General features: G+C 41.3%; 1 protein-coding gene across 14 annotated transcripts in view; it reads left to right on the top strand.

Annotated features, from left to right (window-relative positions):
• The window catches only part of LOC101849536 (nuclear pore complex protein Nup98-Nup96), a 44,921-nt gene extending 18,695 nt beyond the window's left edge, over positions 1-26,226 (top strand). For 11 of the 14 annotated variants that reach the window (XM_035969504.1, XM_035969502.1, XM_035969503.1 and 8 more), the window contains 6 exons: positions 2,263-2,413; positions 5,901-5,984; positions 16,360-16,455; positions 16,932-17,077; positions 17,751-17,839; positions 24,298-26,226. In XM_035969504.1, coding sequence (XP_035825397.1) covers positions 2,263-2,413; positions 5,901-5,984; positions 16,360-16,455; positions 16,932-17,077; positions 17,751-17,839; positions 24,298-24,406 — 675 coding nt within the window. In that variant the 3' untranslated portion in view covers positions 24,407-26,226. The remainder of the gene's footprint in view (positions 1-2,262; positions 2,414-5,900; positions 5,985-16,359; positions 16,456-16,931; positions 17,078-17,750; positions 17,840-24,297) is intronic. The other 3 variants (XM_035969506.1, XM_035969508.1, XM_035969507.1) reach the window with 3 other exon arrangements.
• The last annotated feature ends 216 nt before the right edge of the window (positions 26,227-26,442 follow it).

Genomic DNA, 26,442 nt, shown 5'->3' with positions numbered 1-26,442 from the left:
TCTCTCTCTCTCTCTCTCTCTCTCTGTGTGTGTGCATCGTTGAATGCTAGACCTGTGACGGACATAGGCGATCTTGTTTTGCCATTCATTCCTTTTCTTGGATGCTCTCAAAAAGTTACTTCATTATCCAGATCTTTCCCCGTCACCGACCTGTTTAGGCTCTCCAAGTAAGTTGCTTTAGGTGGAGCTGCCTCATTTACCTTCAATTTTGTCAGTGAAAGCTAGATGTTCAAGGCCCTTATGTCTATTCAACTGTCCCAGAAACTGCATTTGTCACTTATTAATCGTTTTTATCAGTAAGTGGCCCATGTGGGCTTCTGTAAGTAATATCACATCAATAGAATATGATGGTCAACGTATAAAAAGCTGCTGATATATCTAAAAGGCTCAGCTAAACGACTTTTCATGATCACAGTCAGTAAGGCTGTCATTCATGACTTTAAATATCAGCAAAAAAAACCAGAACCTTTATATCACAGTTGACAACAGTAAGATCAAGCAAATTGAGGAGTTCTCATACTTGGGAAGTATGTTCACCCAAGATGGAAAATTAGAAACCAGAATAAAAAAAGACAAGTGCACTGACTTATCAACTTGCACCATTACTTTCACATCCCAACATCACTATGGAAACAAAGTGTTAACTCATTAAACAGCATCTTCATACCAACACTGTTACCAAACCCCCCAAAAATGCACCATAAACAAGAGTTACAAAAGTAAAATAGATATCTGTAAAATGAAATACCTAGGAAAAACGTTAAACTTCACAATAAGAAACAGGGCTAGAAACGAGATTGTCAGAGAACAAGTTTGCTTGACGCTCTGTACTTAGACAAACAACGCATAAAATGGTTTGGTATAGAAGTGAGAACATACAACCAGAGATGGATACGGAGGAAGACTGAAAAGGCAGGCCCTGGAAAAGATGGATAGAGGGGGGTCAGAGAAACATTAAGCAAAAACAATATAATATTCATGCAACCAATGACACAGCAAAATGAGAAAAGACATTTGCTTCTCCCCTCAGTGCCTCAAGGTAACAGAAGCTGAGAAAAGTTTAAAAAATGAAGTAGCTTGGTTCAGAGAATAATAAAGTTAGGTTGACCCTGGATTCATAAAATTTTGCCATGGGTTTATGATTTTGAACTTGGTCTTTCTACTAGAGTTTTATGCATTGGTTGCGTTCTATTTGCTTTCGTTAATTTGCTTCATCTTTGTTTTCTGAAATTGGTTTAATATTTTGTCAGTTTATCAAATGTTTTTGTATTTTGGGGTTAGCAGTGTTCTAATTTATATATATATATATAGCCACACCCTGTCATACTGCCTGAGCATGTTGTTGGCTGTACAGCGGGGATGGCGGTATAACGGGATAGCACCGATTGCCGTCTTGACTAGTGGTAGAGTGGTAAAGAATAGAGACAATCAAACTGTGGCCAGTCTTGACTCATATATAGCAAATCTAGATCTGCTAGTGAGATTACCATGAACAGGGGTAAACAAGTAACAACCAATTACAGCATGTACAGCTCCAGCTGAACTTTACTTGAATTTTTTGCTGGATCTGAAGCTAGATATATGTATCATGGACCCTGTACACATACAGTCTTTTTTTTATCCGATACTCGTCAATTCTCAGGCCGCCTCAGATCGTCACATAGACATGAGCATGAATTCTCACAATACAAAAGCCTCACGGGCGCCTGCCAAACGTTTGGTCATCATGCTGAGATCTGATGATGCCAAATATTTTGCCGACAGGTCAAGATGGCACAGTTCCTTTGCATTTTCTTCAGGCCATTTTGAAATTTAATTCCAATTTTGTTTTCAAAAATAATGTTAGCCAAAGCTTGAAAATAATAAAAGCATTTTCATTATCAGTCTAAAAAAATGAGCAAATTGGGGACAAACACTAGAAAAGGGTAGAATTCACAAGGATGTGTGTGAGAAAGTTCAGAAAGAGATTATTCAGAATGGGTGCTGTGTTCTGTGTGTAGTGTGTACCTCTGGCGCCCAATTCGCAGGAGGTAGCTTACAAAGGGGCAAATATCTACATTATAGTTTAGTTAGGACCGCACAATTCAGACAGCAGATGGCGGAAGGCACAAATACTATGCTTATAAGGCGTTCCTTTTTGTATACTGGCAAAACCTAACGGTTAGCGGAGTGGCAACATGGGAGGCCGGGGGGAGGTGGTATAATGAGGTTTGAGTTTTTAATACCTTATATCCCCATATGTTTTCTGGACATACTTTTCAGAGCATCCTATTTGTAGCAAAGCCTGGTGGGTCTGGAAAAGTTACTACAACCAGTCCTGGGTTCGGTTCGGGGGGTAGCATGTTTGCCAAGGTAACCACCACAGCTTCTTCATTTGGCTCCGGAATTAATACAAGCACCTCAAGTTTTGGAGGTATGTTGTAAGACGAATAAGTGCTCTTTAAGAATTGATATTGTTTTATATTTTCCCCTCTCGCATGAAAGGACTAGTGGCACCCAAACGTATTTTATGCTGGAGACTTATGGCTTGTTTGGCGGGGATGGGGTCAGGGGGTCGAGAGCAGCTACTCGTGGGGCGCTTTTTTGAGGTCAGGCCAACACAAGCATTGGGCAACCACTGAGTTGTGGAGGATTTTATAAACTTTTTATTCTATTTTCGTTTCATGGTAAAGATATGCCCCTTTCCCTATGGTTACTGAAATGTTTAAAACACAAGATCATGCTCTTGGCCTTTGCCCCGCTGGCATGACCGTTTGACCCCATGGTCTGTGTATCTATGACTTAACCCATTGTTGTCTAAGTTAGTCTAAGGTCCTTTCCAGAAAGCTGCTCCCCAGGTATTGGGTATTTTACTTGTTCTTCAGCAATTGGACAAGCAAACTGGGGTAGCCTCATTAAAACGCTTGTAGCTCTGTTATTTACGGATTGAAATGCTGAAATAGTATGGGTTTAACGCCCCTGTCACCACTATCAGGTCATTTAAGGGGTGGGACCTCCTAGTTTAACGCCCGTCTCCAATAGGACTGATCTACGGATTGATCCAATGTAAAGGATATATTTTTGTTGAGTTTTGAACGTGTTCATGTGGTTTTTGTGCAATTTAAATGAGTATTATAAAAATGTTAAGTAATCTGAAAGAACGATTTTTTAAAGCTAGAAATTGTATTACAGAAAACCTTCAAACATCAAATTTTTTATCAGCTAACAACCACAACGTTAATACTGGATGACTGGAAGGAAGGCCACCAAATCAAGCTGCCAAAGAAGGGAGACCTTAGTAATTGTAACAACTATATAGGCATTACACTCCTGTCCATAACTGGGAAAGTCTTTAACAGGATACTCCTGTAGAGAATCAAGCTGGCAACAGACGAGAAGCTCCGAGGAAACCTGACAGGATTCCGCAAAAACCGATCATGAGTGGATCAGATTGCTACTCTGTGCTTCATTGTTGAGCAATCGCTTGAATGGAATTCACCACTTGTGGTCAATTTCATTGATTATGAAAAGGGGTTTGACAGCGTGGACAGGGAAACTGTGGAAACTCATGCGGCATTATGGAATACTTGACAAAATCGTCAAGCTTGTGAAGGCCACCTATGATGGAACAAACTGCCAAGTCTTCCCCGAAGGACAACTCTCAGAACCATTCCAGGTACAGACTGGAGTGCGACAAGGATGCTTGCTCTCACCTTTTCTCTTCACACTGGCAATTGACAGGGTCACGAAAGAAGCCACCAGAGGCTAGCGTAATGGAATACAGTGGATTCCTTGGCAGCAGCTGGACGACTTGGATTTCACCGATGACCTTGCACTGCTCTCACACACACATGCTCAGATGCAAGAAAAGACCAAGGAACTCAACAGCCTATCAAGGAGTGTTGGCCTACATATACATCCAGACAAGTGAAAAGTAGTGAAGTTAGGAAAAGTTTCAAGCTCTGCCGTGACAGTGGAAAACACTCCCCTTGAAGAAGTGGACTCCTTTGCCTACCTTGAAAGTGTCATCGATTGTAAAGGTGGAACCGAGGCAGATGTTAAAGCAAGAACCGCCAAGGCAAGGTCAGCATTCAATCAATTATCAAAAGTCTGGAAAGCAAGCAACATCTCACTGCGCGCCAAGATTCGACTCTTTAACTCATACGTCAAGTCTGTGCTCCTCTATGACTGCGAAACTTGGAAGACAACAAAGACAGTACTGAATAAAGTCCAGACTTTCATCCACAGATGTATGAGCTGTCCCCATCATTTTATGAAAAAAAATTCTGAAATTATGCAAAATTAGCCCAAAAATGTGAAATTAAGCGATTCTGTTAATGATAAAGGAAAATAATCAGAAATTATGCAAAAAATGATCAAATTTTGCTAAATTATGCGGGGTGCATCAAACCACGGGGACAGTATGAGGAGTATTCTAAAAATTAAGTGGCAGGATAGAATAAGAAATGAAGAGCTGTGGGAAAGGATCGGAAAAAGGATACAGAAGTAGAAATAGGACTAAGAAAGTGGCGATGGATGGGACACACCTTAAGGAAGCCAAGCGGAAACATTACAAGACAGTCATTACATTAGAACCCACAAGGAGCACGAGGCAGGGGTAGGCCACGGGAAACATGGAGGAGATGCGTGAAAGGGACATGAGAGAGATGAAGCTCACTTGGAACGAGCTTGGAAGGATGGCCCAGGACAGAGATAAATGGAAGGAACTTGTATGTGGCCTATACCCTGCCAGGAGTGAAAGGCTTTGATGATGATGATTAATTGTTGCAGAAGTTGTGTCAATTTGAAAAAGGTCACCCATTTTGGTTTATCAGAATGTACGAAAATCGGACAAAAAAGAAGAGATTTTGAATTTGTTTCCTTTTTTCCTTGCATATGTACTCAATATAAACTGTTTTCACAATGCCTAAACATTAAAAGACTGTGCGTTTGGATTAATCACAAAAAAGAAAACAATAAATGTTAATATTTCACACATCCAGAACAATAGCAGGTCCTACTTGCCCGTCGATATTTGCTCAAAATTCAAGATGACTCAATAAATCCAAAGTGAAAACACAATAATTCACAAAAGAATATGCACAATATTAGAATATTTTTCTTTAAAACGTAACCAGAAAAAGCACACTGGCCACTGATTTTCTACGCGAGATATGAATTTGACAAATCCTCAAAAGTTCTGGTGTGGATACAAATGATGTCTAAAGCTTCCTGCTTCCTCCCGGACTGTTTTTCATGACTGTGTCACTGGTCTCCAAAGCAGTCTTGAAATGAATGAACCACTTTTCTTTAGGATGTTGAACTGCTATGGACTATCATGTTTATGCGTTCGGCCAGTTTGGCCGCACATTTCTCATGCACGAGCAGGTTACACTGTTTTCAGCCAAAATTGGTGGCTCCGGCCAGTTGCCTCGAGTTTTTCTTCCTACAAACATGGCTCACCTTCCTCTTTCTGCCAGAGGGGTTCTGCACTTTAAGTCCGGAGTTAAAAGAAGAGTGTGCCGGGTCAGATGTTGTGCTGGGCTCTCTGTCGCTGGTGATGTCTGCAATCAGACCAGAGGCGAGGCCCAAGACACAGGATAAGATAATATTACAACTTCACTTTGTAGAAATCAAAATTAAAATCATCATCGTGATAGGGCAAATTTTGTAACTCTTACACTACGAACACGGATGGTGCTTTTTGTGCTTTTTTTTAGTGCTGAAAGTTTGGAAATACTTTCTCACAGGACCTGTTACGAATTGTGTTTTTGTCTCATCCTATGATATAGTTTTACTGATATTTCACTGTCAAGCAGAATTTTAAGGGTACCTGCTTTTGTTTGGGTTTCCAACATTTTTGGATAAGCTCTTTGTGATGGTGTGCATTTAATGTTAAAATTTCTTTTTATGGAATTCAGCAGGTTTCGGAGAAGTGTCCAACACCAGTCAAGCCAATACAGGTGGTAACGCTCTTAGCCGTCGAATAAAGCGTGCTCTAAGACGTAAGTTCAATTTCTGTTTGTGGGAGAAATTTTATTGAGTGTATCTCCATCTGTTTCTCTTGTGATGTTGTTCGAGCACAATATTGTAGAGTTAGTTGTTCTTGTTTGCCGCAGTGTTCCTCCCACAGACCTTTTGGCAATATTTTTGAAGTCTGTCCGTGGGAGGGTGTTTTCTGTTGATCCCAACAGAAGGGACAGGGATTTCTTCTCCAGAAAATCGACCTACCTATTTCCTCAGATGGCCCCAAGGCTAGGTAGCCATACAAAGATGATATTTTCCCCTATTCAGTCAAGGAATTAATCCTCAACTGCAATTTAACTATAGTCGAACCTGTATAAGACGGCCATGCATTGTCGAGGAGAAAAGTGGCGGTCTAAGACAGGTGGCCGTCATACGCAGGACTGATCAAAATGAAAAAAACAAACCATATTTCTTAGATCCCAAGTGAAGGTGATGGTCGCAGGCTTAGGACTACCGTTGGGTTCATTAAAATGTTTTGTTGTTTTTTGGGGGGGTTATTTTAGTTCTTTTTTTTTTTAAGGGGGGAGAGGATATGAGCGTTTTTGTGGGACTTTTTGCCGTTGGTTTTATCCTTATTTTTAAAAAAAATGATGGTTCCATGAAAGGTCAAAACAAGGAAATGTGTCAGACATTGAGACAAGGAAGGCCAAGTGCCATGGAAAAACTGACAAATGGGTCACTGTCGCGAGTTTGTGTTGACTTCAATTGTCTTGTTATGGACTAGGTTTACGGACTGAGTTATGACGAATCACACGCTTTCCTCACCGGCAGCTGAACTTTTATTGTTCCCCATTAATCAACTTGGGTAAACATTGGGAGCTACCTAATACGGGGTGCCCACTACGGATGGGATCGGCCGATCAGCCCGATCGCCCGAATCGATCACCTCAAAAACAAACGTGTTTGTTTTCAGTTTCAGGCGATCGAGTCGAATACCGCACTACGACAGTTTGTCCTGGGACAGACCCGTCTGGATTTTGAAACCTTTGAATTAGAGTGTAATGTACCGCACCTATTAGGATAGGACATTTTTGTCGATTTGAGTCCTGAGCAGTTGTGAATAGCTACAAAATCGGTGGAGCGGGACTATCCCAGTCCTGTGGTAATATCGTCTGTGATTATAGAGAAATACGCTAGTACCGCACTACGACATTCTTGTCTCGGACAGGACTGTCCTGTCCCACCGTCGATGTTTTGCCTGTCAAAAACAGATACCGCACTAGGACAGGACTGATCCGGCCCATTAGGCGGCTTTTTTGTTGTTGCACCCGGCGAGATTGAAAATGCATTCTCAAAATTTCCTAAATATTTGTCCAAATATAAAAAATAATAAGATTTTCGTGATCAGTGACCCAAAGTTAGCTAAAATCACGCGGGGAACGCAATTCCCAATTACGAAGTTAAATTATATATTTGTGTGTGTGTGTGCGTGTGTGTGTGTGTGTGTGTGTGTGTGTGTGTGTGTACGTGTGTGTGTTTGTGTGTGTGTGTGGATGTGTGGGTGTGTATGTGAGTGTGTTTCACCGGGTGACATTGATACACAACTTCACTACTGACGATAAACATTTTAAAATAAAATAATTTGCTAACATTTACATAGTATCGCATCAAATCAGGTTCTCCGCGAGCCATTTTGCTTATTTTGAGACGCTGATTCCGAATAATACTTCAATAAATACCTCACACACTCGAATAAATACCTCACACACTCGAAGAAAGGACCATCTTGGCGACGGGAGGCGCCATAAATCCTACCAAAGCCCTCACTGCCTTGTGAGCTGTCCATGGATGACAAAGGCTAGCAGAGAAAACTGTACACAAACCGGCAGTAGGCAACGGGAAACCACTGCTGTAACATCCCAAGAATAGTCATGGAAAAGAACATTCATTTATCAGATAGCAGCGTTAAGGGGGTTCATGATCCAGCTCTGAACTCCCCGCTCGGTAGGGACCGCCACGGGCAGCAGGTGGCGCCCGATCGTCATCCTGCTACTAGCTGCAAAAATAAGCAACTTAACATCGCCACATGGAATGTAAGAACAATGTACCAGAAAGGCAAATTAGATAATATAGAGCAGGAAATGGGTAGGATGAAGTTAAATATGTTAGGCCTTTCAGATGGGAGGGGGCAGGCTTGATTAAAAGAGGATCCGAAACAATTATATATTCAGGAGGAAAGAGGAGTCGGAATTTTATTTGACGAAGCAACAGCAAAGAGCATCAAAGGTTTTTGGGGAGTGTCAGATAGAGTCATAGTGGCTAAATTAGAGGGAAAACCTTTTGACATAGGTGTCATCCAAATATATGCACCAAAATCAGAGCACGACAACCAGGAAATTGAGACTTTTTGTGAAGACCTTGATAAGGCAATGAAACAATCAAAATCACAAGATGTAAAGATAGTCACGGGAGACTTTTAATGCCAAAGTAGGTAGTACACGTATAGAAGATATAGTTGGGCCATGGGGACTAGGTAAAGAGAATGAACGCGGGGAACGTCTGGTAGAATGGTGCAGAGAAAATAATTTTATGATATCAAACTCTTGGTATGAAAATCACCCAAGAAGAAGATACACTTGGAAGAGTCCTGGTGATAGAAGTAGAAATCAAATAGACTTCATGCTTATTCAGAAACGTTTTAGAAAAACAATAAAATCATCTAAATCAATGCCAGGAGCAGACTGTGATAGTGACCATGTACCAGTCATGTGTAAAATGCGGATAAGACTAAAGAAACTCAAAAAGTTAAAGTATCAACCTAAATTTGACATAAGTCTTTTAAAGACAAATCAAAAACTGAAAGAAGGTTTCTCCATAGATGTAAGAAATAAATTTCAAGCCTTAGAAAACATTACTACATCGGAAGAACTATGGAGGAAAATGAAAGACTCAATAATGGAAGCTGTGGAAGAAAATATCCCCCCGAAAGCTAAAAGAGCTAATAAAAATGGATGACCCAGGACATATTAAAACTAATGGAAGAGAGAAGAAAAGCGAAATCAAAAGTGGAAAAGTACACCATCTTAAACAGAGAAATAAAGAAAAAATGCAACGAAGCAAAAGAAACATGGATAAAAGATCAGTGTCAACAAATAGAGAAGAACCAAGACAAAGACAGCAAATACATGCATTCCAAAATCAAAGAAGTAAGTGGGATAAAAGGATGCTCAAATACAGGATGCATTAGATCAAAGGGAAGGGGTATGTGAGGCAGCGTGGTGGAATCAGGCTCTCGTCAAAATAATCAAAGTGAAGAAACTTGCATTTTTCCGCTGGTTTGTGAATTTTTATCAAACTTTTGTTTTTTTTGGCTCAACACCTTTCATGCCCAAAAGAACTCATTTCTGTGTAGGTTTTCTGAAAAACGTTGAATAAAGGCACAAAAAAGTGTCAATTTTCAGTTACCACGGAAGGAAATAACTAATCTTTGGCAGCCATTTTCTCACCAATCTTATCTCTGAAAACAGGTGACCCCCACCCCCTTCATTCGCAAATATCTCGACTTGCATTCAAGAGAAATGGATATTTTTTTCACCCAAATAAAGACAATTGAACAAACTTTAAGATGATACAAATAACTCTATATGCCCAAAAACTGACGAGAGCCAGATTCCACCACGCTGCCTCACATATTTTAATGGACAACGGGGATGTCTTAACCATATGGTCAGAATACATAGAAGAACTTTTCAAAGATAATAGAGGAGAAAAACGGTAAATGGACCACCAATACTGAAAGCAGAAGTACAATCTGCCATTAGGAAAATGAAACAAGGAAAGGCCACAGGGCCAGATAATATTCCAGTTGAAGTGATTGTCGCGCTTGAAGAACTAGGCACTGAAATAACCACAAAGCTCCTAAATGCTATTTATGACAGCGGTGAAATCCCAGAAGATATGATGAAGTCAGTTTTTATACCTTTACCTAAAACAACAGGTGCCACTGAGTGTGATATGCATAGAACAGTTAGCCTTATGAGTCATTTTACAAAAAATATTGCTGCGAGTAATAATGGGAAGATAGAGAAAAAGTGCAAGACCAGAGATATCTAAAACGCAATTCGGCTTTGTTCCGAGATATCTAAAACGCAATTCGGCTTTGTTCCGAGATATCTAAAACGCAATTCGGCTTTGTTCCTGACATGGGCACCAGAAATGATATATATATATATATATATATATATATATATATATATATATATATATATATATATATATATCTATATATATATATATATATATATATATATATGTATGTATATATATGTATGTATATATATATATGTATATATATATTCACCTTAACAATGTTAATGGAAAGATGTATTGAAGCATAGAAAAATCTGTATTTATGCTTCATAGATTATTCAAAAGCGTTTGATAAAGTTAGACATGATGAGCTATTTAAAATACTGGAAAAGCAATACATAGATTTAAAATATCTAAGAATTATCAGAAATTTGTACTGGGACCAAAACGCTGCTGTACGAATTAATGGAGAATACAGTGAATATAAGCAGATCAGGCGAGGAGTGAGGCAAGGATGTGTTATGTCACCAGACCTCTTTAACATGTACAGTGAAACAATCCTTAGAAACATAGAAGAATGTTCAGGCCTCAAAGTAAAAGGAGAAAATATCAATAACATCAGGCATGCAGATGACACAGTTTTAATAGCAGCCTCCGAAAAGGACATTCAATTGCTTCTAGATACTGTTGTAACAGAAAGTGTACGTAAAGGATTATTGTTGAATGTAAAGAAAACAGAATGCATGGTAATATCCAAAAAGCAGCAAAGCCTAGTTGTAATCTCATTAGATTAGCAAAGGTGAAAAGATCAAACAAGTCACACAGTTTAAATATCTAGGATATATGATAACATCTGACACCAAATGTTCCACAGAAATAAAAAGGAGAACTACAATGGCTAAGGCTAGTTTCAATAAAAATGAGCCCAATCCTGAAAAATAGAAACCATCTCAATGAACACCAAAATGAAAGTCCTGAAATGCTACGTTTGGTCAACCCTACGATATGGCTGTGAATGCTGTACAATCACCAAAGACCGTGAAAATAAAATAGAAGCAACAGAAATGTGGTTTCTAAGGAGTTTCTAAGAGTATCGTGGAAGGAAAAGAAATCAAATGAGGTAGTGCTTCATGAAGCCCACGTGGTACGCTCAATGTTAAAAACAATCAGGAAACGACAAATGCAGTTTTTGGGACACCTGAATAGACATAAGGGTCTTGAACATCTAGCTGTCACTGGCAAAATTGAGGACAAGCGAGGCAGGGGTAGGCCCAGATCAACATACTTAGGGAACCTAAACAAATGGGTAACAGGGAAAGATCAGGGAAACGTAGTTTTTTTTAGAGCACCCGAGCAAAGGAATGAATGGAAAACCATGATCGTCGATGTCTGTCGCAGATCTGGCACTGGATGATGATGATGATGATTCCGAATATGAAATCGGTTTTGAGATACGATAATTCTTTTTAAAATTTTATGCCCAAAGTTTAATCCTGCGCGGCGGCTAATTTTGAAGTGATTATAAGTCACAACGTACAAGCCCCACGATCTTGACAGCAGGCGGCCACCAAGTCTGGGACAGTTTTGTCCTAATGCATAGGCTGCAAAAAATCGACGGTGGGACAGGACAGTCCTGTCCGAGACAAGAATGTCGTAGTAAGGTACTAGCCTTACCCCGGGATTGGGATAGTCCTGTCCCACCGATTTTGTAGCAATTCACAACAGCTCGGGACTCAAATCGACAAGAATGCCCTGTCGTAATAGGTGCGGTACGTTACACTCTAATTCTAAGGTTTCAAACTCCCGACGGGTCTGTCCCAGGACAAAGTGTCGTAGTGCGGTACTAGCCTAAAATTTACAGACACACACACATAATTTAACTTCCTAACCGGGCATTAAATTGCGTTCCCCGCGGGAATTTTGCTAATTTTGGGTCGCTGATCTCGAAAATATTTTAAAAAATTTAATTTGGACAATACTTAGGAATGTTTTAAAATGCATTTTTAACCCCGCCGTGGGCAACAACAGAACAGCCGGATCAGTCCTGTCCTAGTGCGGTATCTCTTTTGACATGCAAGAAATTGACAGTGGGACAGGACAGTCCTGTCCGAGACAAAAATGTCGTAGTGTGGTACTAGCCTGAGCAACATGACTGTTTCGTCCATTGTAGGGACTGGCAATGACGACAGGTAAATGAATTATGACGGCTTGTCCACAGCGTCTGGGGAAAATGCATAATTTATACAAAGCCTAGTCGTCTAAGGCAAGTACCGCACTACGGCAGTTTGTCCTGGGACTGACCCGTCCGGAGTTTGAAACCTTTGAATTAGAGAGTACCAGTAATGTACCGCACCTATTACGACAGGACATTCTTGTCGATTTGAGTCCCGAGCAGTTGTGAATTGCTACAGAATTGGTGGGACAGGACTAGGGCACAAATTTTTTAAAATAACTATTGCATCTCAAAACTGATTTCATATTCGGAATCAGCGTCTCAAAATAAACAAAATGGCTCGCGAGGAACCTGATTTGGTACGATACTATGTAAATTCTAGCAAATTATTTTATTTCTTAATTGATCGTCAGTGGTGAAATTGTGTATTAATACACGTATCAAGGTCACCCGCTGAAACACACACGAACACACACGCACGCACGCACGCACGCACACACACACACACACACACACACACACACACACACACACACACACACAAATATATAATTTAACGTCGTAATCGGGCATTAAATTGCGTCCCCCGTGTGATGTTTGCTAATTTTGGGTCGCTGATCTCGAAAATCTTTTTTTTTCCTAATTTGGACAATATTTGGATATTTTTTGAATGCATTCTTAACCCCGCAGAGGGCAACAACAAAAATGCCGCCTTATGCGCCGGATCAGTCCTGTCCTAGTCCATTATCTGTTTTGACATACACAAAAATCGACAGTAGACCAGGACAGTCCTGTCCGAGACAAGAATGTCGTACTGCGGTACTGACCTAAGGGCCCGTGTCCACTGCGACGGACACCAACCGACCCGATTCCGCCCGTCTCTCGGAAAGTCAGTTGTTGAAATGGAGCACCGGTTATTTCCTAAGAAATAAGGAAAAGTCCGTTTGGCTGTGTCAACAGTCACGAAACGACACGCCCCAACAAAAGACGTGTTGGTTGGAAAGCCACTTGCTGCATTTTAGACGGCCGGGTCGTGACTCTATAGCCATAGGCTCCACCGGAGCTTTAAAAAACCCTAGTTTTGAGTTCGGATTAAAATTCCAATGTCATATTCGTAATTAGCGCCTCAAATTTGCAAAGTCTACGCGCAAACCACCTGGTTTAAACGCATATTAATAATTTTACCAATTTTCCTTTTTAAAAACCCATTCATTTCTTATTCCCGCCGTGGATTCGTTGACCTCGACTATTTATAACCCTGTACCGAGGACACAGCCTTGGGTCACAGTGTGTGGAATAATACGGCCAGTAGGCCAACAGACTAGACGTGTCTTGTCCCAACTGGTGGACACACAAGACGGAAACGACCGGACCGATTTTCTTCCTCCCGGCAAAAGATCAGGCCGTGTCCATCTCAGTAGACACGTGGAGTTAGGCAGGTAAATTTGTCTGTGGGTTGATGAAATAGGGTGGCCGCGTCCATGTTGGACAGGTGCCCGTTTTACACAGTTAAATAACATAGAAAAAACGCAAAGGGGGAAAAGGAAAGTGGCCGTATGTACAGGTGGCCATATTATACAGGTGGCCGTCATGGCAAGTTCGACTGTATTTTGGGGTTTAAAAGTGTGAAATTGGTGTGCTACGGAGTTCAATGCCATGTCAATGGCAGTGGCCTCTACAGAAAAAAAATGAAGGCCTCAGAATGGTGCCTCCTCTGCTGTGTGTTGTTTGTGGACAGGGTGGCGACTGCTACAGCTAAATCCGATTTAGAGCCATCTGTGAAGTTTTTTCTCTGCCTCTGGGTATAGTTTGACGAGGTTTTTTTTTTACATGCGGTTATAAATGTTTTAGTGCTTGTGCATGATTTGTTGTGTATGGTGAGGTCAAAGTTTATTTTTGCCATGGTGAGGTGTCACGGAGGGAAGTTGGGGAAAAGAAAATGTTCTGTGTCTTTTTTGAAGAAGTTTATGTTTTTGAGATCCTCAAGAACTCTGAGGCAGAAAGGTTTGATAAGATTCTCATAAAAGTAAAAGAAATCGTTTTTTCCAGTTTATACTGTCTTTCATAGAGATAGCCCTTTTGACTCGTTCAGCTCTCAAATAAAATGCCTTTACTATCATATTGAGAACTTTCAGCATGAATCAATACTATAGTAACCAGGACATTTATTATTATATGCGCCCTTTGCTGATTTCATTTTAAAATGTCCTTTTCAATTCATTTGTCGCACTGAGCTAACACAGACTTTACAAGAATGAATAAGTACTAATTTTAAATCATAAGAACAGAAAATTGTAATGAATAGAGCCACATTTCATCAGGAAGCAGATAAGGATACTTATCAACTGCACAAGGTGGGAGCAGACTGCACAGGATAAGGTTAGGTGGCGGTCATTTTTTTTCTCCTGGACACTCAGATCCCCATCTCACGTTCGAATTGCCACAGAAATTGTGAAGGCAGATCAGCGTAACAAGTCATCTGCACACTCACCCCCGACCTTAGGATGTCTGTATAGAACTATTTCTCTAAAATGCCCACATACATAAATCCTTACTTTCACCTAAACCTCCCAATTCACCAATTTTTTTTTTTTAAACCCAATCCTCGGAATGTGTCGGATGCAAAGTTCATGTCTAGTTCATGATGTGATTAAAGAATATAATACTCAACTGACTGTTCATTTACTTCCTGCTCAGTTATGAAAATGTAATTATCTTTCATTCTACTAAAGTAAGATTAAAAGAACTTTCACTTTACCTCTTGTGAAGAGAGAGAGAGAGAGAAAGGCAAATGATACTCCCATGAGCCGAAGTTTCCAAAATGTTCTCTGTACACGTGAAAAACAAAGAACAAGACAGAAAAAATAACTACCAAATAGAAACAAAGTTAAAGCAAGTAATAGGAAGTGTAAAAACAATATAAAAAGTACGAATAGAAATAAACATTTTTAAACACATATCACCTTTGTTTCATGGGTGGTCTCCCTCTGCCGAAGAGTAATCCAGCAGGCTTCGACAACACCCTTGCAGTTAGCAACAGTTTCATCCCTAGAGCAGCTCATGGCTGCAGATCTCGCCCTTCGACTGGTTACTTTACTTTACTTTTACTTTTACGATCCAGCGGCCATCTGAGTTCTAGTTCTAGCCCTTCGGCCTGATCCTTTGACTGGTTAAACTTATAATATCGCTCGGATACACATGGAATACCATCGAAGGTCGTGATCTTCTGGAGTCCGGCCAGTTCTTTTTTCAGATACACACTTGACAAAGAGTGCACCTGAGGACAGCTTCTGGACGTTGATAGGGATGTATCCCAGTGCCTGTCTTGGTGCATCACCAGTCTGGAAGAGATTAAATTTAGATCGGTAATCTTCTTCTGTGCATCAGTGCTGCTAATGGTCAAGTATGGCTGCTCCGGAAGTTTCCTAGGAGGAGGGAGGGCAGAAAAAGCAGCTCAGTGAAGGTCCATTTTCCCGTGGGTGTTTGTTTGCTCGGCTCGGAGCTTCCGCGAGCTGAGACTTTTTGGAAACGTTGAGAGCTGGGAAAGGGTCAATATGATGTTGAGATTCCATTGGTGTTTTAGTTGTTGGTTGAACTTCGGGGCTCTCTGCCCACCATCGAACAAAACAAGGGGACATTTGCTCGGTTGCTGTGCATTTAAAGTAATGATTGATAAATGCGCTTTTATGTCGTTGGCTCTCCTTAGACTTATTTTTTGTGCTTATGCCATGGTGCTGAACAAATGGCCTAAATCATTTTTTTTCCCTTTTGAGAAAACTTTAAAAAGCATTCTCATTTCTTCAATAATTATGACTTGGGCTATTTTGCAATTTCTTAAATTTAAAAAAATGTATTGGCACATTTAAAAAAAAATTATTATATACAGAAACATGCAGGAGTCATCACTGAATTCAGTTCTGTATCAATTCACAAAAATCTAAGTCTGACTTACGCCATTTGTTCTGCACCATAACATTATGTAGTCCAGATCTGTTCATATGGAAATGTTGATGATTTGTCACTGATTTGCACAAAGGCTATGACACCACTACTTTAGTCTGTAGACAGGGTATGGTGTAATTTTATTTCTCTTTGGTGTCCATTATAATACGTTTTTATGTGTTCATATTGGTATTCTGTTTCCTTGACAGGTACTGGCAGCACAAGTTCAGGGTCGCCTAGCAAGCCTAAAACAACAACTTCTTCATTTGGTTTCGGAACTAACACAAGCACTTCATGTTTTAGTGGTATGTTTTAAAAGGAATAAGAGCTCTTTTAAAAGAATGTTTCAACTTTGAGAGCAGAGCAAGTCAAAGAGGCTATCTCTGTGAAAGACAGCCGATTTTGGAGAGACCTTTTCGTTTACTTTTTTAATGAGAATTTTCAAGAAGTGAAAGCTTAATTCTTTACCCTTGTATTATGTACCTAGGGTGTTTCTATGCTTTCTTTTGTTTCAGAGTGTATAAAATTGTGCATGCTGCAGTGGTATTTGGACTAGTGACTGATATGTGCTTTTGTGTGTTGGCTCTCCTTGGACTTATTTTCTGAGCTTACGTTGTTACAATCTGTTCCTAGTGATATGTAGATGATATGGCACAGATTTGCACGTAATCTTCAACTTTATGTCTTTGGCCTAAGGACAGGGTATGGTGTGATTTTATTTCTCGTACGTGTACATTTGATTAAGTTCTGTATGTATTTATTATTTTTGTACTCTTGACAGGTTTTGGCAGCACAACTTCAGCTGCCACCACGTCCTTCAATCAGAATAAGCCCTTGTTTGGCACCAGCACAACACAATCTGGCTTTGGATTTGGCACTGCTACAGAGACCCAGCAGTCCACTTTGTTGTTCGGCAACACTGCTGGGGTCAGTTGTGGCTCCTTTTTTTTATTTTTCTCTTAGTCCTTCCTTTTCTCTCTCTGTCCTCCTTTTCTCTCTGAAGACTTACACGTCAGTATTAACTCTCTTTCTCTGTCTCTCTCTCTCTCTCTGTCTCTCTATCTCTGTGTCCCTCTCTCTCTCTCTCTCTCTCTCTCTCTCTCTCTCTCTCTCTCTCTCTCTCTCTCTCTCTCTCTCTCTCTCTCTCTCTCCCTCACTCTCTTTCTCTCTATTTTTCACTCTGTTGTTCCTGCTTGTTTGTCTAGTTTTTCCGTGCCTTTAAGGGGTTGTTATTTTCACAATGTTTCTCTGTCACCCAGATGAATTCTGATTTCGCATTTTATTTTAGTTTGTAAGTGAAAAGGTAAATATGGGGCAGAGAATTAGCAAAGCTAGTCTTCATACATGTATGTATTTGTTAAATATTATTATGGTGAGAAACATATATGGAGATCACTAGAATTAAGTGATTAGGGAAAGAATAGACTGTCTTTTGGCTCCATTGTATTCCATTTTGCTTTTGTTTATTTGCCTATTCTTTGATTTACGAGATCGGTTGCATCTTGTCTTTTGATCAAACATTTTGTCTTTTGGGATTAGTTGTATTCTCATTTTATCATCATTATTATTGTCTATCAGTCTTTTTGATTTGTCGTTTCAGACGACTGACAAGAAAACCCTGGAGGAACTAATTGTTATGTACCAGAATTCACATGAAACTTACAAAAACGAACTTGAAGCTTTACGAACGTAAGGAACCTAGCTTACTACTTTTGTCATTTTTCTAAATGCCCCACAGACTTCTGGTTCTCACCACCTTTCTTGATGTTTTGCTTTCTTGGAATCTGATTCAAGAATCAATGAAGTTATTAAAGTTGATAGAAATATTTGATTTGGGCATGCGCACGTGAAAATAATACGTGACATTTGTGAGAAAGTTCTTTTAGATCCTGATTAATTTCTAAGCATTGTTTCCTCCGTAAAAAAGAGTCTGATTTATAATAATGAAAGGAATATAATGTGCTCTCTGTTGAGATCATCGATAAAGGAACCTGACTCATGGTATACCCCCAGTGGGCTGGGGGGATATAAATAGACCCACTGCTTCGTCTGCAGAAGGTGCAACCCCCTCAAAGGCGGAGTGTCGGACACGGACCCCAACCCTCTGGGATCCGTGTGCGACACTCACTTTTTCGCTATTTTCAAGTGTCAGAAGTTCGGCCTTAGCCAGTCACGGAGCCGTCAGGCAGCCGTGTGTCCTCGTTGTGGCAAGACCGGGCATCCTGAGAAGGAATGCAAGGCTAGTCCTTGTTGCCCCAATGCCACGGCCAGCACACAGCTTTCAGCAAGCAGTGCCCGACTTGGCTCCAAGAATGCGCCATCCAAGAATACAAGGCGCAAAATGGCTGCTCCTTCCAAATCCCCCACTAGACCGCCGTCCAATCCAGGACGGCAACCTAGAAAACACTCTGCCTCCCCCGCAAGGAGGAGTCAGAGTGTTTCTTCGAAGCCGGGGCCTTTGAGCTCCAAAATAAAAACTAAAAAATCAAAATGGCGGTCCTGCAATGGAATGCCGGCGGAATCCGACCTTCCTTTGCAGAATTGCAACACTTACAGGCCATTCTGTGCCCACGTGTGGCCTGTATTAAAGAAACAAAATTCGCCCCGGTTTCAACAATAGACTTAAAAGGATTTACTGCGTACCATCACATTCACACGGAGAACCAGATTGCTTCCGGTGGTACCAGCATCTACACCGACAACAACACACTTCACAGACAAGTACATCTTAAGACGATCCTCCAGGCTATTGCCGTACGGGTCACCCTGACAGACCAATCACGATCTGCTCAGTTTACAACGGACCAAATTACCCCCTCAAAATAACCCAACTAAATGACTTAAAGGCTCAGCTTCCAAAACCCTTTATTTTGCAAGGTGATTTCAATGCCCACCGCCCCCTTTGGGGAGACATACCTACAGACCAGAAAGGAAAAATAATAGAAAACTTTTTAATTCAAAATAATATCTGTCTCTTAAATGATAGGTCCCCAACTTACAGAAACAGAGCCACTTATGGCACTTCATCCCTTGACCTCACCTTTTGTACCCCTGACCTAGTCCCAGATCTTGAGTGGTCTGTGTTGGATGACCGTACGGACCATTTCGCAATTCTTCTAAAAAACAATAGCCTCCAAAACGACCCGATCCCTGAACGCTTCAACTTCGAAAAAGCAGATTGGGACGGGTTTGCCAATCAATGTTCCCAGATTCTTAATCCCAATTTCGACCTCAACTACAATAAATTCCTCGAAAAGCTTTTAGAAATATGTTACAAACACATACTAAAAACAAAAACAAAACCCCGGAGGAACAAGATCTGGTTTTCTTGGAAATGTGAGGATGCAGTAAAGAAAAAGAAGGCAGCGTATCGAAAGGCCGTCAACAGCACCACCACAGAAAACAAGATAAACTATTTAAAGGCTCGAGCTGTGGCATGTAGATGCCTCAGGGAGAGTTAAAGACAATCATTAAAAAAAATACATCTCCAAAATCAACAGCCAGACACCTCTCAACCAAGTTTTCAAAATTGCTAAAAAATTCTTAGGTAGATGCACAGACACCATTCGGCACGTCCAGAGGCCGGATGGAACCACAGCTGAAACACTAGTAGACATCGCAAACACAATAGCGCTACATCTCTCGCCAAAAACTCATCCCAAGCAAACTACAACACCACTTTTCAAAGCATCAAAACAAACAGAGAAAAACAACACTTAAACTTCCACTCAAACAACACTGAAACCTACAACGCAGACTTCACAATAGACAAACTAACATCGTGCATCTCGGACCTGGGCAATACAGCCCCGGGACCGGATGACATCCACAACCAGATCATTAGATACTTACCTTCTGAAATACTCACACTCCTACTATACGTATACAACGACATGTGGCGGTCGCACCCATTTCCAGAGTCTTGGCGTCTCGCCACTGTCATTCCAATACCTGAACCAAACAAGGACCACACACACCCATCCAATTACAGACCAATAGCACTAACGAGCTGTCTCTGCAAACTCATTGAAAAACTGATCCACAGGCGACTCATGTGGTTTCTGGAAACGACTGGCTCGCTGAGCGGTCTCCAGTGCGGATTCAGGAAACCTCGATCCACTCTGGATCACCTGGTCCCCCTGGAGACCTTTATACGCGAGACGTTCGCTGAAGGAGGCCACATGATCGCCATCTTTTTCGACCTAGAAAAAGCCTTCGACACAACATGGAAGTACGGCACGTGGGCATCCGAGGAAACGAGCAGGTAGACGACATGGCGAAGAAAGCCTCATCCCTTCTGCTGGGATCAACGACAAACACGCTCCCTCAGACTGACTTTAGAAATAAAGTAAAAAAGTACACCTCCAGTCTGTGGGAGGGCCACTGGGAAAAAAAGAAAAACAATAAACTATATGTTATAAAACCCAAACTAGAACAGCGAAATCCTTCGGACCTCTCCAGAAGAGGCGAAGTCATTTTTACTCGATTGCGCATCGGACACACGGACCTGACCCACAAAAACCTCCTACAAGGAGATGAGAAGCCGTTCTGTGTCGCATCGGATGCAACACAGATTTTACCGTTAGACACATCTTAACCGAATGTCTAGACTTTGGAGAGATCCGAAGGAAATATTATAAATGCAAGAAATTGTAAGACATTTTTTCCGTCGTTGTTCCCAGCAGAATATTGAATTTTATGAAGGCCATTGGCCTTTATGGCAAATTGTTAAGTGAAATCGTTCTGTTAAAAAATTTTCTTGTTATTTATAAGAGTTGTTTTAAATTGAAAATATATTATTTACACCGAATTTTAATATTTTAGCATTTTAAAGTCTAATAGTTAACCAATCGTGCAGTGAACTTTTGCGAAAGTAAACAACCTGTGTTTCGCGCGCTCATATGACCTTACGCAGTTGCGAGCGCCGTAAAACCCTATACTACTACTACTACTAAGTACGGCATTCTTCGAGACCTGCACGCACTCGGCAAACGCGGTCACTTCCCTGCCTTCATTGGCAACTTCCTGAGGAACCGTTCCTTCCAGTTTCGTGTCGGATCCTCCCTTTCAGACCCCCACTAACAGGAGGAAGGAGTCCCCCAGGGGAGCATCCTTTCTCCTCTCCTATTCGAAATTAAAATAAATTTCGTTGTAAAAACCCTCCAAAACAGCATAGACAGCTCGTTATACGTTGACGACTTTTTAATATGCTGCCGTTCGAAAAATCCTCTTTTGAAATCTATGGAAAGGCAGCTGCAAACGCAGCTGCACAAACTCGAAAAGTGGGCCAACAATAACGGTTTTAAGTTCTCCCCGTCAAAGACGGTTGCAGTACACTTCTGCCGAACAGGCAGACGTGTGCTGCAGCCGGATTTGACACTATACAGGGAAAGGATTCCCATCCAGGACCAAGCTCGTTTTCTCGGCGTCATGTTCGACAAAAAAACTCACATCATACCACACATCAAAGACCTTCGTGTGAGGTGCCAGGAAGCGCTAAACGCTCCGGAGTGGGGCGGGGACTCAAAACACCTTCTCCACTTGTACATCTCCCTCGTCCGGTCCAGGCTTGACTACGGCAGTCAAGTCTACGAATCGGCAAAACCACACATCTTAAAAATGCTAGACCCAATACAAAACCAAGGACTCCGCCTCGCTCTGGGGGATTTCCGCACTTCTCCGGTGGGGAGCCTCCAGGCCAAGGCAAACTTACCACCACTCAGACGCACACAACTCTCACTACAATACGCAGTTAAACAGAGCTCAACACCGGAAAATCAAGCGCACGACTGCAGAATCCTTGAGGACCTCAAAAACTTACACTTTTCCAAACAAGACATCCAACAAATTCTTTTCCCCGACCTCCCTCCGTGGCACCTCACCAAGGCAAAAGTAGATTTATAGCTGACCACACACAACAAAGAAAGCACACACACCAAAACTTTTAAAGCAGAATACAAAAAACTAATAGATAAATACCCCGGTGCGGAGCTCATCTTCACAGATGGCTCCATAACAGACAATGAAGTGGGCGCCGCAGCCCCATCTTCCAACAGTACACACTAGAGGAGACTCCATCCTGAAGCCTCCATTTTCTCTGCGGAGGCCACTGCCATTGACATGGCACTGGACTCTGTAGAAAACTCTCCTAACAAATCTTTCCTTATCCTTTCTGACTCTCTGTCTTGCATCACCTCACTCACAAACTACACACTCTTACATCCCAAAATACAGTGGAAACCTGATATAACAGGGATGGTGGGAGTAGAGAAAATGTCCTGTTATATCCGATCCCTGTTAAATCAGAAATGCAAGGAAAGTAAGCATTTGTGGACTAATCCAGCTGTACTTATTCATGGGTAGTTTCCTTTGCCACAAGTACCCACGAACAGGGGTTTTGGCACCAAAGCTTGGTCCACAGCATCTGTATCGGGTAGTCTCATCTTCTTTTGATCCAGAGCAAACTTTTCATTGGAGTATGCTGCAACTATTTTCTCTCTATCCTTGATAATGGGATGAATCGACCCTTGTGGAAAGTCAAACTGACGACAAATCTCTTCCAGTGGAGCTTGCTTTTTGTCAACAACCTGGATTATTTATTTTTTTTGGTCAATTGAAAGGCATTTTCTCTTGCGCTTGACATCGTTGGTGACACATTACGCGTGCGTGTTGCTAGGTTTCGGGCAAGATCGAGGTCTGCAGCACACCGCAGCCCTCTCTCGCTTCACACGCTGCGTGTGCTTGTAGTGGCATGGCTTGCGTGGGCTTGCTCCACCACTGCGTTACTCTCTCTCTCTCTCTCTCTCTCTCTCTCTCTAGCGCTCTCTCTCTCTCTCTCTCTCTCTCTCTCTCCAGCTCTCTCTCTCTCTCTCTCTCTCTCTCTCTCTCTCTCTCTCTCTCTCTCTCTCTCTCTCTCTCTCTCTCTCTCTCTCTCTCGCTTTCTCTTTACACATTGTTAACGAGCCTTTGTCCCTGCTATAACCGGTTGGGCTCCGACGAGGCCCTGTTATTGCCGATAACTTTTAATAGAGACAAAGAGTAGGAAAAAACGGGGATTTGAAAAATCCCTGTTATTACCGGATCCCTGTTATTACCGGGCCTGTTATATATGGTTTCCACTGTAGTTAGGCTACAACAGAAAATTCATACACTATCCGAAACAGGAAAAAACATCATGTTCGCATGGATACCTAGCCATGTGGGCATCCGAGGAAACGAGCAGGTAGACGACCTGGCGAAGAAAGCTTCATCCCTTCTGCTGGGATCAACGACAAACACTCTCCCACAGACTGACTTTAGAAATAAAGTAAAAAGTACACCTCCAGTCTGTGGGAGAGCCACTGGGAAAAACAGAAAAGCAATAAACTATATGTTATAAAACGCAAACTAGAACAGCGAAATCCTTCGGACCTCTCCAGAAGAGACGATGTCATTTTTACTCGACTGCGCTTCGGACACACGGCCCTGACCCACAAATATCTCCTACAGGGAGATGAGAAGCCGTTCTGTGTCGGATGCGACACAGATTTTACCATTAGACACATCTTAACCGAATGTCATCTTAACCGAATGTCTAGACTTTGGAAAGATCCGAAGGAAACAATATATTATAAATGCAAGAAATTGCAAGACATTTTTTCCGTCGTTGGTCCCAGCAAAATTTTGAATTTTATGAAGGCCATTGGCCTTTATGGCAAATTGTAAAGTGAAACAATATTGTGAAATATTTTATTGTTATGTATAAGAGTTGTTTTAAATCGCAAATATATTTACACTGAATTTTAGTATTTTAGCATTTTAAAGTCTAATTGTCGACCAACCGTGCAGTGAACTGTTGCGAATGCTACCAACTTGTGTTTCGCGCGCTCATATGACCTTACGCAGTTGCGAGCGCCGTAAAACCCTGTACTACTACTACTGACTCATGGTAGAAAAGTTGTTGAAGGTTGTTCTTGAAAATATTTTCCCCTGCACATGTTTTCTCAAAGCTGGAAAAAAATTCTTTGTTCAACGTATTGTATGATGCAGCATGTAGAATGAGTTCAAACTCAACAGCATATTGAAATGAAATAGGTAATAAAGTTTTGTGTTGTGTTATAGCCACATGTTGACTATTACCAAAAGAACATTTTTTTCCTCTTTCACAGACGCGTAGCAGAGGGCTTGTCCATAATTGAGAGAGAGAAGGAGACAGTAAGTGGCTTCAAGCAGTACATTTGCAAAGATGCTTGTTCTATGTGTATTATTTCACTCTAATAAGGGAAAGCAGACAGAGTAGATGAGAATGGGATTTTGTTGATGATATATTTTCAAAAATTATATGGGACTAAAAATTTAGATTAAAATAGTAAAAGAGACTTTGAAGTAATATTGTACTAGCGATCAAAAGAAACACACAAAAAAACTATTTTGGCCATAACAAAAAAAACATCTATAGTTTGTCATAGCTTCTTTGGAAATCAAAAATCACCCGTCTTGTTTGTCACTGGCAACTAGAATTATTGCCCCTTTATTGAAGCATGGAAAAGGTGCCTCCGAAACACGGTCTAAATAAGTGAAAAGAGGGTGAAAAATAGTCACCAAAGCTCGGCGATAAAAGCCGTTTTAAAAAATCGTTTCGGTCGTTTCGTCTGCATTTGCAACGACAATGCAATGTTTTAGGGCTATACAGCAAGAAAGAGCAATAGGCTGTTTGGATGGTGGAGAAAGGCCAATCGTGGTTGCCAATCATTTTGGTGTTCACATCTAGACTATCCACAGACTGATAAGCCATTTTCAGCTCTCGAGTACGACGTCGGATTGAAAAAGGTCAGGTCGACCCATAGGGACCAATGCACGTGCGTACAAACACATTGTCCAGATGTTTCGTTCAAATCGACTTCAGACAGCTACAAGAACGTCAGATTTGATCAAGGGTACCCACGAAAGAGCCAGAAGTCGACACACAGTGAACCGACGATTGCGTCAGATAGGCTGTAGGTGCCGTCGACCTTACCATGGTTCAGTCTCGACCAAACACCATCACCAAGAGGGTCTCAACTGGGCCCTGCACTATATCAACAGCCATCTGAGAGACTGGTCCTCAGTTCTCATTTTCGGACAAATGCTTGTTCTCCATAGATACAACAAACAGGGACCTCATAGTTTATCAAGACGGAGACGAACGTTATCGTGGCAACTGTGTCATAGAGATGAATCTCTGGGGAGGACATCGTGTCATGATCTGGGGTGGAATCATGTGGAACCACAAAATAGGACCAATGATCTTCCAAAATCAAGGCCAAGGTCGAGGTCAAGGTATCAATGCTGCCTCCTGCATAGCAGGAGTTCTTAGGCCCCTCAACCCACACAAAATTTTAACTTCCAGTTCCAGCAAAATAATGCTTGTGAGCACACTTCCCGTGTTACACGGGATTTCCTCCAACACCATGGCATCACTCTGCAGCATCACCCTGCCCTTAGCATCGATTAAAACCCAATTAAAAATTTTTGGGAAGAAATTAATCGTCGCATCAAGGGGAGACAACAAGGCTGAGAATCACGCAGGAACTGGATGTAACCATCCAGGAGATGTGGAGGAAGGTGTCGCAACGTTTTACTAACAGCCAAGTGGTTTCCTTGTACCGGAAATGCACTGTGGTTTTCCGATCTAATGGTGGCCATAACCAGTACTGACCATTTTGATGCATTAACCGGAAGTTGAAAATGTAGATCTATTCCGTTAAAATGTAATATTCACAGTGATACCTCGCGTATCCTTTCATAATGCCAGATGGAACACGAAGATGATCACCACTGCAAAGGTAAACAGAACTTTTGTGTTTCTTTTGCCCGCTAGTAATGTACAAGTGTGCTCGTATAATTGGGATACTATTGTCATTTTGAGAGTTGATAGACACGGAGATGGTCTGTAAGCCCTGCAGGTGTTCATTTACACGAGAGGGTTCATGTAAATTTGTAGCCATAACCCATATTACTCAAAACAATAAAATTTTAGCTACCAGTATGTGTTTTTATAGTAATTTTGTCATACTTATTATGGTCACATTAAATAAAACTTCCAATGAGAATCACATCATCTTTTCACTTGGAAATATTTCCCGGCATCCTTTTTGATTAACGAAATTGCTGTTTACCTTTCCACTTTGTGTAACCAGATCTACTGGAATTATTTTTATTGTGTTAAGGTAATACATTTAATAAAGAGGGGGAAAATAGGGGATGAAATCCTTTCATGTTGCTGGAATTTTGTGTTAAATGGCTTTGTGTGAAACAATCTCCTGGTTTTATGT

Source organism: Aplysia californica, unplaced genomic scaffold (genome assembly GCF_000002075.1).
Source record: "Aplysia californica isolate F4 #8 unplaced genomic scaffold, AplCal3.0 scaffold00151, whole genome shotgun sequence".
Classification (NCBI taxonomy): Eukaryota; Metazoa; Mollusca; class Gastropoda; order Aplysiida; family Aplysiidae; genus Aplysia; species Aplysia californica.
Note: the sequence above shows the minus strand (reverse complement) of the source record. Positions and strands in the feature narration are given on the sequence as shown.